Source organism: Apostichopus japonicus, chromosome 2 (assembly GCF_037975245.1).
Source record: "Apostichopus japonicus isolate 1M-3 chromosome 2, ASM3797524v1, whole genome shotgun sequence".
Lineage (NCBI taxonomy): Eukaryota > Metazoa > Echinodermata > Holothuroidea > Aspidochirotida > Stichopodidae > Apostichopus > Apostichopus japonicus.
This window is the reverse complement of record NC_092562.1, coordinates 8079436-8090816: the sequence shown is the minus strand read 5'-3', so window position 1 is coordinate 8090816 and position 11381 is coordinate 8079436. Positions and strand designations below refer to the sequence as shown.

The 11381-nt window shown below is 36.4% G+C and overlaps 1 protein-coding gene across 1 annotated transcript; it reads right to left on the bottom strand.

Moving 5' to 3' along the window:
- Positions 1–10456, bottom strand: LOC139976734 (uncharacterized). The gene is made up of 4 exons (XM_071985444.1): positions 8403–10456; positions 4312–5615; positions 3698–3809; positions 1–2325 (listed from the first exon to the last, which is right to left on the bottom strand). Exons 2-4 carry the CDS (start codon positions 5559–5561, stop codon positions 2041–2043), a joined length of 1647 nt encoding a protein of 548 aa, XP_071841545.1. The 5' UTR covers positions 5562–5615; positions 8403–10456; the 3' UTR covers positions 1–2040.
- Positions 10457–11381: the final 925 nt, after the last annotated feature.

Genomic DNA, 11381 nt, shown 5'->3' with positions numbered 1-11381 from the left:
AACGTTTACTTGAAAAAGGCTTAAAGTTGCTGCAACCAAAAGTCGGGTTTCCTCAGATTAATCCATGAGATGTTAACCGTATCTTGGTTAAACGTTCATCCTGTTTTGCGTGTTTCATCATTATTTAGTTGCTGCAACCGAAAACGGTGTTTCCTCCTTAAAAACGCAAGTGTTTCCTGAAATATTACCACTTTTGGAGTTACCTTCAACGGATTCAGTTTTAGTCTTCCTAATTTTAGAATTTAGAGATTATCTTTCAGTTATCTGTTCAGAATAATATTTACACAGTACATATATTTGCGTGGAAAATTATATATATGATGGAATTCGCTGCCTTTCAAGATTAATGTACAGAATGATAACAATGAATAGTAAGAGCTGTGAGACTGAAAATGATACAAACTTGATTTTAAAGTAAGAAATATTTATTAAAACCCAACAAATAATACCATGCAAAGATAATCAATGAAAATTTAAATATGTACAGTTAAATATTGTATATGTATCACTAAAGATAACAAAACATGGAACAAGCACCTATATGTGGTGAAGGGTGGGCTGCTTTTACAAGTGAAACTTAGAGAGTGTGTTTGAAACTGACAAAATTGGTCTCCAATACTTTTGTCCTTATTTAACTTCGACCACCTTTAGCTTAACACCTATCTTATATACATGACTGAGTAAAATCGTTCCAATGACATCATTTCGTGCCTTGGCATTGTGAGAATGAAGGGACTGTTAGCATTACACTCCTCACCCATAAAGGGAAAAAAACGACTTCAAACAAGTTAAAAATAATGAACTACGAATTATAAAGATAAGAAGAGATAAATCAATTTCAATTTAATAATTTACAAACATTTATGTCTAGTATTATTTAAAAAAAAAAAACATGAACAAAACCCTTAAAATGCGGTGTAGGATGTGGTGACCATACAATCAAGAATTCAAAAGAGCTTCTCGATATATAACATTGATTCATCTCAGGTCACCTTATTACAACCAAATCTCACATCTAAACACCTACTATAGCACGTCATGCCTAACAAACAATTTTTTTTCTTATTTACTCAAGGCTACATGTAAACAAACACTATCATTTGAAGCAAGAACAAACAATCAATTACAATTAAAAATTTCACAAAGATTATATGTTAAGCATTATTTAATTAATAAACAAAATGAAAAGCTCCATATAGGGTGGAGGGTGGGAATGACAAAACCACCGAACACCTTATAAATACCACCTGTCTACTCGCAACAATTTTCCTAGTTTAAGCAAGAGTACACCTTCTCCCCATAGACGAAATAGGTGTATACAACAAAGTTTCATATGAATCAAGAAGCAATCAATTACAATTTAAATATATACAAATATTATATGTCACCATTATTTGAAATAATTAATCTCAACACCACATAGCATCCCATGTGTACCGTCAGTCGACAAGCAACGATGTTCCTAGTGATCCAAGAGTGAAACCCCTGCCCCAGATATTGATAGATTTTGATCATGTCACCCTACCTAAAAGGTTTATTAAACCAAAGTGCAGTAAATTCGTGTTGTCTCATCAACTTTTAATTATGCCCAACAATTAAGTTATGCCCATAGTATTACACATCTCTCTTATTTTCAAATAGCTGAGGGCAACTTGATGACTGACCACAGGTTTTCTTTTCTCACAGTTCATTATATGATAACTTTGCAATTAAAGGGCTATAAGGAATATATTTCAACAAAATACAAATTTGTTACCCTCTCACACCCAAAATATGTTTTAAAATTTCATTTTTCAATGCATTACTTTTTTATCAGTCACTCCCAACCTAATGAACAATGCTGAATCTACATCAGGCCTAGCAAAGAATTCCAAAGGTTTAAAAAAACTTTTTTTGAAGAAAAACATGCAGTTAGATTGTGCTTCCAAGCTTTTGCATGTTCGCCTTTACATGCTAATTCTCTTTCCTGCTATCGTATAGTAGCTGTGCTGGATTCGCTTAATGTTGCATGTTCACGTGAGACCGCTTGGGGTTAATCATCTATTGGCTAGCGACTTTTGTCACAAAGGTTACCAACTTAGCTGGTACTTTTCTGTTGTCAGTGATTTCAAAAATCTCCTTTTGTACATATGTAAATGTACAGTTACATGATCTCGGGTATTCAATATTTACACAATAAAACATACTGATGAGATGAATGAGGCTGTCCACAGAATCACCTTCCTTGACCACTTGGGACTCAGCAGCAATGGCACATGTACTTTCACTGATTATAATTATTGGGGTTGACACTGACTCTGCAATCTTCTGAAATTCGTTTGAAGACTGAAATGAATAAAAACAATACATACATACAAAATGTCATAATGCAACAGGTTTATAATGACAGGATAAGACATGTCTTTCTCTTTGCAGTGCATTACACTTGGTCCATGCGTGGACAATTGTCCTTCCCATGTACCCTATATGTGTGCATCTCTAGCTATATGACTCATTGGTGCTTTTATGGTACTTTATACCCATAGTAAGGATCTATAAAAGCAACTAAACTTTAATCATAAAATGGGATGTAGTTCTTGTTGTCATGCTGGAAGACTATAAATAAAGAATACACAAGAAAGGTTATGATTTACACACAAACGCTTTAAGTCCTTGAGGAGTTGACTACAGTGGATGCAATAAGTATATTGTAATCTTTGATAACAACAGGAGCAACACATTGGCTACAATTGTAAACATAAATCTCAGAAATATTACTTGCTAACTCATCTCACTGTAAGGAATAAGATGAGAGACAAAATCCCTTTTGTAAAGATTTAGTTTGATTTGCTTTGATAATTGCTAATGACAATTTGAGTAGACATGCTCTTAGGTGGCAGAGACCATCTGCAGACCAATGGAACAGCACATCAAGTGGCAGCCTCATCAAAATTAACATAGCTGGGCTTTCCTTTCCACCAATCAGCGTTGAAGTCTTCAACGATCAATAGATTCACAATACATTGGGATATTAAATAACTAAATAAGAGAATTAAATAAAGATGATCACTTAAGTGAGTTATATTGAGCTAACAGCACTACAATATCGGTTGTAACCTCAAATGACATCTACTACAATAGATGTGTTCAAGTTATAAACACTTTGGTATAATATGGTATATTTTTACAGCCCTGCTGACAAAGAACGCCGTACATCTACCCTATGATATATTTGTGATACTTCAATGATTTCATGTTGAAACTGTTAAATGCAATAAGACTAAACATGCCCTAAAATGAACCTGTAAATTAAATTCTGCATCCATTAATGCATCATACTTGATTTCACCTATAACTACAAGCATGACATGACACTTGACATGACACACGTCAGAGGCAGGTTCTGTAGAAAGTGGTGGGTGGCCACAAGAGCACCAAAAACTTGCCTGTCGTCAATGTCCTTTGAGTCTTCTGCCGGAATTTTGAAAGTAAAGAAGCCCATTTTACATGCAATTTCCTGGATACTGACTCATAATCATAGTCAGGATAATGAAATTTTAAGCATTTTCATCAGCATGTAAAGGTGGAAGTGGCTTTGGATGGTTAATCCCACCTTGAATCTACACCTGCATAAGATATGCTATTTTACTCAGAACATGAAACAGGTGATACCAAACATGCCAAGATCACAAATATTCTTTTCAACCTTTGATCTTACATTTGTGTAGGAAACGAATTCTTCTTTATTTTCCCGTAGCAGCAATGGTAGCAACTGTAATCCTGCTTTATTCTGTTCCTCTGTTCTGTCTACTTCAGAGTTTCTAATATTTCTGGAATAATAACAATGGTGTAGAACACAATATGATAGTTTGCATCATGCATAGTTTTACGTTTGATACACGATTCATGATTTTAAGAAGGGTAAACGCAATGAACATAGCAACAGGTAGGCCCACGAAATAAAGAACTGTAGTCTTTGCCTTTGTAACGTTTAGGATTTCCTCAATCGCAACAAAAAAGAACATTTTTGCACCCTTAAGGGACTAATATTTCATGTAAGGGATGTTAGGTTTTTTGAAAGGTTACTAGATCTGTTTGTGATTTAGAAGATAAAAATGAACGCAAAAGAACACTCTATTAACGCATTCCTATTTATTTACCTTTGAACGGTTCTTGGGGTCAGTGGTGGGTATAGTCTGTCCACACTGGAGTGGGGATGGTTGGGAGCGTAAAGCTTTTGAAGGGGGCATAAGGCTTAATACCCAAGCCTCCTGTTAGGTCTACAACACTGGTAGAGGTTTAAACTGACTGAAATTAAAGTTGAAGACTTACCTGTCACACCTGTGTAGAATTTCTTTGATCTTGTCATGTTTAGGACCACTCTTGACACTCTTGAGATAGCATCTTCCCAGTAAGGTGATACTTTTGGCCAATCTAGGAAACTTTAAAGCTTTCTTGGTACAATCAATGTTCACCAAACGAGTCATCTCATTGCTAATTTCTTCTGTTAGCAGAAGGGCAGGATACTCTTGGAGTAAGTCTTTAACAAGTGGTTTATTGGTCAAATATGCCCTTCGTTGTGGATATGTTTTATCCATAAGTTTCTCAATCAAAATCAAGTTTTTGGCCCCTTTCTTAGACATCTCCTTTTTCATGGTTTCTTTATGTCTTTTCAGAGAGGTTTCATCTTCAGTGGATGGTATCACTGGCAGGAAATTTAGTTCCCCTTTGCAGGGCCTCTTGAAAACATCCTTTTGTGGAATGCTCTCTTTTCTTTTAAGAGGTGCATTTTTTAATGAGAGACTTGAATCTTTCATCCTCAGTGATTTCAATTTATTGTTAAGGGCCGCAGTCCAAGCATCATAACCAGAGCCAATGCGCTCCCTTAAGTAAGGATATTTTGTTATTAGCTGTTTAGCTATTTTTCTTTTCATGTGCATATCTGGGTACTTGTTTTTTTTGTACAGAAAGTCTCCAAGATGATTGAGTAGTTCATGTTTTTGGGCCCACTGTAGTTGTTCTTCATTTTCAAGCTTGTTCTGCAAAGTCATGCTAAACTTGATACAAAGTAACTGAATGTCCCAACTATTATCATCAGAACTGCCAGCTTTTTCAGTTACACTAATCATTTTGTTTGATTCTTCAGTGGTCTCTTGTTTGGTAATTGGAACATCTTCAATCACACCTGTGCAAAGTTCTGGTGGAGTCATATCTATTCCAAAATCAAGTGATCCAACTGTAAGCTCAATGGAAGCTTTATCACTCTCATCATCAGACACACAAGAACTAGATGCACTAGTTGTAGAACAATTAAAATTTACTTTGTCAGTTCCTATCAAGGGCTCTAAAGGTTGAAGAGTGCTAAGTTTAATCTTGCTCTTGTCTAAAATTTTGGTTCCAAGCTCAAGGTCAACCCATGACTTAAAATCCTCATCAAAGTACTGGAAAAATGTTTCTTCTGATGAAAATGGAACACTCATCATTATGCAGAGAGTATTGTATAATGACTCAGTGAACAGTGTTTCTTCATTTTCTAGTTCAATTACTTTCCTAGAATGACCATACTCAACAAGAATTTTCATGGTGGTGGGTAATGTTGATAAAGCTTAAAGTGGTGATAGTTTTAGCTCCAACACCTGTTTTGGGAAACAAAATAAAACACACAATTTTGAAATATACCTTGGCATACTGACACCTCATGAAATACTAGCAGAAAGTCAATTCTTAAACAAATTTCTCTAGTCAGATTTTACTTTGATTACTCCAAGCATATTCTATGTTTTAGGACCACAAAACACTGGCCAAAAACATTGTAAATGCTTAAAGGATAAAAATCTTTCAGATCTTCTATTCCTACAAAGCACAAACCTTTACTTTGTACCAGTTTGTATGACCTAACATTTTGAATATGTTGGACTGCATACTTTTCAACAATTAACCACATATCTTCTCCTTTCGCCAGCAACACCCTGATTAGACCAATGTCAAACAAATCGTTCTTGTTGTCTCCATTCATAACAACTGCCATATGCTTTTGATAGTCTACACCACTAATCTTAATAGACTGACAAATTTCAAAGTCATCAACCTTTATACCTTGAATTGATGCCCAGTGAGCTATATCCTTTTCTAAGCAGCAATTTTTGGAAGCTACTTTGATTTCAAGTTCTGGCTTTAAGAAATTTTCAGCAAACAGGTAACATGCCTGCTTCATTTGAACTCTGCTGGCAACTGTTAAGCAAATGTTTTTAAAATTCTTGGAAATAGTGGCATACGATTTCACCTCTTGGTGCTTTGCTTCAAACCGCATACACCAGATTGCTTTTAATGGGCCATATTTTAGAATTTGGTCAGCATAATGCAAAAGGTAGTGTTGTTTTGGCTTTACCCTTTCGTCTGGGAATAACTCCTTAAAAAGTAAGAAGTGATCAGCTATTGTACTATCTAGAACTGCTATCATTTCAACAGAAATAACTGGAGCAAAGACCAAAACAACTATATCTTTTAGAATTAACAGCAATTCCATGTGCAGGTTATTAGGAGGAATTTTTTCCATAAGCATCAGGGGCAAATGTCTTATAAGAGTCCACATTCTAGCAGCATTTTGCTTCACATTGAAATCAGGTTTGATTACTTCAGGTTTGTTTCGTTTGTCTAAGGGTCCAAAGGGCCATTTTTGTAACTGTGAGTTTAAATATTCTACAGTCAGAAGGCCATCTGTATAAAGCGATTTCATAATGAGGGAAATTTCATAGGGCAAAACCCCTTCTAATACATCGTGCATAATATCCTGAGGACTTCCTTGCATGCAGTGAAAATATTGCAATTCATTCAAAGGGCATTCACGGCACACCCCATATACTGAACGCAGATTGGGATACTGCTTAGCAAACTCTAAATGTGTGTTGTATGTTTCTTCACTCCTTGAAACAAAATCTTCTGGCTTGAATTTACTTTGAATGTCTCGGCTGGTAGCCATACAATGTCTACAAATCCTGTGTGTATTTCCTCCACTAAAACACTCCGAAAATCCCAACATGTAATGTATTCCAAGATTATCACCAACTAGCAGTGAAACTGAACCATATATTTTTTCAGGTTCATTTGGAAGTGTGAGTCCATCTGTTTCCAGTAAATGAAGGTCAGTTAAAAGGGGCTGTAATACTCTTTGTGGTCCAAATTCTTTTAGGTCTTTCCCTTTACACAAAATTGCAAGTTGTATGACATGCAATGATGATCTTTTCTTGGGTGGGAGGTTCCCAATAACAAAATAAAAGGCAGCAAGCTTATGCTTTTGCCTATGGCAACCAAGTGGGTTAACCACTTCTACTTCGTCAAAGTAAAGAATAAGATGTAGTGACTTTGGGTTTTGGCTAAATAAAATATGTTCATTAAATGCTGAACCATCAGGTACATCTCTGTATATCCCTTTACAGGATGATTCTTTGTGACAAACTACATAATCAAATACATCTTTCTTGCTAAGTAATGCTGACAGTGTCTGCAAGATTGGGACATACTGAAAAGAACACTCCACCCTTTCCTTGTTTTTACCAAGGATATGAGTTTCAGGTTCAATTAAGTAACCACTGTCTTTCCAGTATTTTCTCCTTTTATGGGACGAGTTTAGATTTTCCTGGACAAGGTCTAGATGGTTTTGAGAAAATGCAGTTTGTACATCTGAGATGGTAGTTTCATTTACTTCATTATTTTTCAGAATTGCGAGAACTTTCTTCTCATGGTAATCTGATTGCAGACGGGAAAGCAAAGCAAAGTGTTCACTTATGTCTTTTGATGTTGACAAAGGAAGTTGATACACCTCCTGCAATGTTAGCATAAAGTGGCCATAATGCCTTTTCAGGGATGAGGGAAAATTTTCAAAAAGTTCTGATTGATCTACAACTGGTTCATCTACTTCAGGTTGATTTGGGTTATCTTCAAATGTTTCATTCATATGATCAGTATCTGTGGTACTATGTTTCCAGCAATCTTTTAAATCTGAAAGAGTTTCATGAGCATGTTTTCTGGACAAATGTGATCTAAAAGAACTAGGGATATTGTAAGTACTGTTACAACCAACAAATGGACATTCAGATAAAGTACCATTTTGCATGTGGAGCTGAAGATGTCCAAATATCACTGTCAAGTCCATTAAAGTGCTAGAAAAACACATAGGACACTTTGTTTCACACCAATTTGATTTCTGGGCATTGTCACCTTCAAAAAGGTGCTTGTGTACTTTTAACACATGATTTTTATAATTACCAAATTTGCTATATGTGGCCACACAACCATCAATGCCACACTGGATATGAAAATTGATAGACTGCGAATGCCGAATCTGAACATGCTTCAGAAAGGTCTCTATAGAATCAGCCTGAAAAGAAGTACAACTGGGGCAAGAAAACATGAATATTCAGTACCTTAAAATATTTCTTGGCATAAATGGCTTTTTTTGTCATATCTTCTTTTAAAATGTCTGCCCAAAGTTCGAACATCAAGTCTGTAAAAGAAGGAGGGATATACAGTATTTAGCAAATAAGGAAATATTACATGTGTCTAACAGATGCTACAGTATAATGCTATTAATGCCTGCTACATGTTCTCTTTTAGTAGTGGTTAACATTATAGACACACATTCGTTTGTAAAAGTGGGGGGAGGGAGGCATGGATGGGGACAGTGATTTGTAAAAAAACATGATGGTTGGGCCACTTAATGCCCCTCCCCCTTCGCTCTGCATTAGAGGCAAACTGATGTTTGAAATGCTTGGACGTGAATACAACACAGACATTTTATTGCATTTTTGGCCGTTCAATGCTCAAAAGCTATATGAAAAAAAAAAATATTCAAATAAATGAAGCGCACTGACTGGTTCCTTGCTGAAGGTGTTGATTAGCAGACTTGATAATGTCAAAAAAAGTGTACGGTTTGACATATGCGTGAAGTTTAAGCTTTGATCGCATCACCTCATTACTATCCATGATATAACCACCAAAAACAATAGGTTCCATCTACTCACTTTAATGCATCTGTATGACTATGATAAACATCAGCGTTCCCCTTTCAAGTTATTGCTAATTGTTATAAATTATATGAAGCCACACCCCCTAATTAATATGCTAATTTATCAAATTTAACAGACATCAACACACTACTGTTTTTACTTAACTACACGATACCAACTTTCACTAGAATGGGAACTGTTGTCGAGGCAAAATATGTAGATTTCAGGTTTGACCCAGTGACCTCATTAATATTCATGATATAACTACCAAAACAATAGTGTTCTTGCACTCACTATACATAATGCATCTACATAGTGAATGTGATGAACATCGGGCATTCCCTAGTTGAGTAATACGGAACCTTAGCTAGGCGTCACATGGGTACATATATCAATTATCATGCATCCAAACACACACAAATCTGAATGCATACTTTTGTTTTGCTTTCAGCAGCAAGGAACCCCATAGTTGTAAGCCTAAGCCTTATTTCCTTTTAAGCCTCCATCCACATTTTCTGAATTTAGAAAACAGGAGGACCTGCTTTGTTGTCAATTTTTATAACATCAGCCTTGATCTAGTTATATATATGCACAATTACCTTTTGTTCACAAAAGTCTAATCGTATAACGCGAAAACTAAGAGGGGGTATGTGCTTACTCTGACGTGATATTGAACTATAAAAGCTACACTTAGGCCTGCTTAATTTTAGGAACAGATTAGCCTAACGTTTGTAGGCCCCTAATTGTATTATAATGTACTCTCATCGTAGTAAGCTAGCTACAGTATATACGTTTCATTGTGTAGCATATAGCCTAACAAGTAACATTGGGCTTAATATACGGGCTAAGATACTACAGATGCTGTATACGCTCCTGCAAGCCTAACCATCTCCACAGCATCGAAGAACCCGACGTGACGAATTTTACCACGAAAATACAGACTTATCAAATACTTTGAAAGAAATGCGATTCCCTTTTGTTGAGCATATCCTACTGTGTCATAAAAGAGCTAAGTTACTTGATTTAATGGGTGCAAACTGTTTAAAATTCAAGAAATTTACCTCGTTGGTAACCAAGTTTGGTGCGAATGTGGCCGTTGGCGTGTATGTCGCGATCGATGGGTTAACGAAAACCGGGTTTACGTATTCTAACGTGTGTTAACATTAATCGTATGTGCGCTTTTGTCAACGCCAAAAAAGCTTGCAGAGATGAACATTACCTGTTGGACAGAGTAACAGTAACTTTCCGGATAATCTGGTAAAACGTTTATCCGTATATTCAGTAATAGAAAAGCGTTCTGATAGATTTTCGTTTATCCAGCCAAAGTTCTCCTTTCTTACCCGTAAAAACGAGCAAACCTTGCGCTCGACGTTGGTTTTTGAATAATCGAATTGTGATATTAACTGAGAAAAATCCTCTCCCTCTGTAAACAATAATCCAAATCAAGACAAACGTTAACGATTTTTTTTTACAGTGTATCCACAAGTTTCAATGACCCCCTTGAGAATGCACCAGACGGGGGGGGGGGAGCGGAATCCTGTTTGCTCCTGGAGAGGTAATAACTTAGCTGACCCAGACACGTCCACATTGAGAACACAAAGTGGACCAACCACAAACAAATGAGCATTATGCAATGACAAAATCGTCACAATGAATATACAATTTATAGTGAGGGATTTGTCTTGTTCATGCATTATCAAACTGCACATGCACAATTTGATACTGTGTTCAGCATATCAAAGTTTCCCCATTCTATGGTAGCAGCCATTGCAATATCGAAAATGGGAACAGTAAAACCACAAGATTTGTGTTTGTTGTATGAGTGTGCATTTTTTCAAGCATGGTTGTAATTGAGTGGTACAGCACATGATATTGGGCACCCATGTTAAGTGGTGTCATTTGTGTATTAGTTATTGTGCAGTGTATGAATGAAGAATGTGCTGATTGCTATCCTTTAGAATTCCCTGCAGTTTAGTAACTAGTGTAAGTGTGTTGATCATGTTCATGGGCTATGGTTGCTTCGGAATGGTACTGTAGCCATACAAATTGGTGAGTGGGAGGGGGGGGGGGGGTGCATATGTCCCCATAAGCACATTTCTGCACAATGCATATGATGTATTATGTTCACACTAACTACAGATTAAAGTATGTGTAGATTCCGTATTTAGCAAACTTATTACAAGATTTGCTTCAAGAATCATATCCATATAAAAAAGCACAGCCTAGTGTGTGCTTCTCTTGGCAGTGGCGGAGCGTCCATACAGTCAGGGGGGCGGATGCCCCCCCCCCCCTGACGGACTCATATGGACTGGTGGCGCCCTTTTCAGCTCTTTAACACTTTTTACTTATTCGCGATTATTGATTTTTTTATTGCACTCTCATCTACTTATTGACATT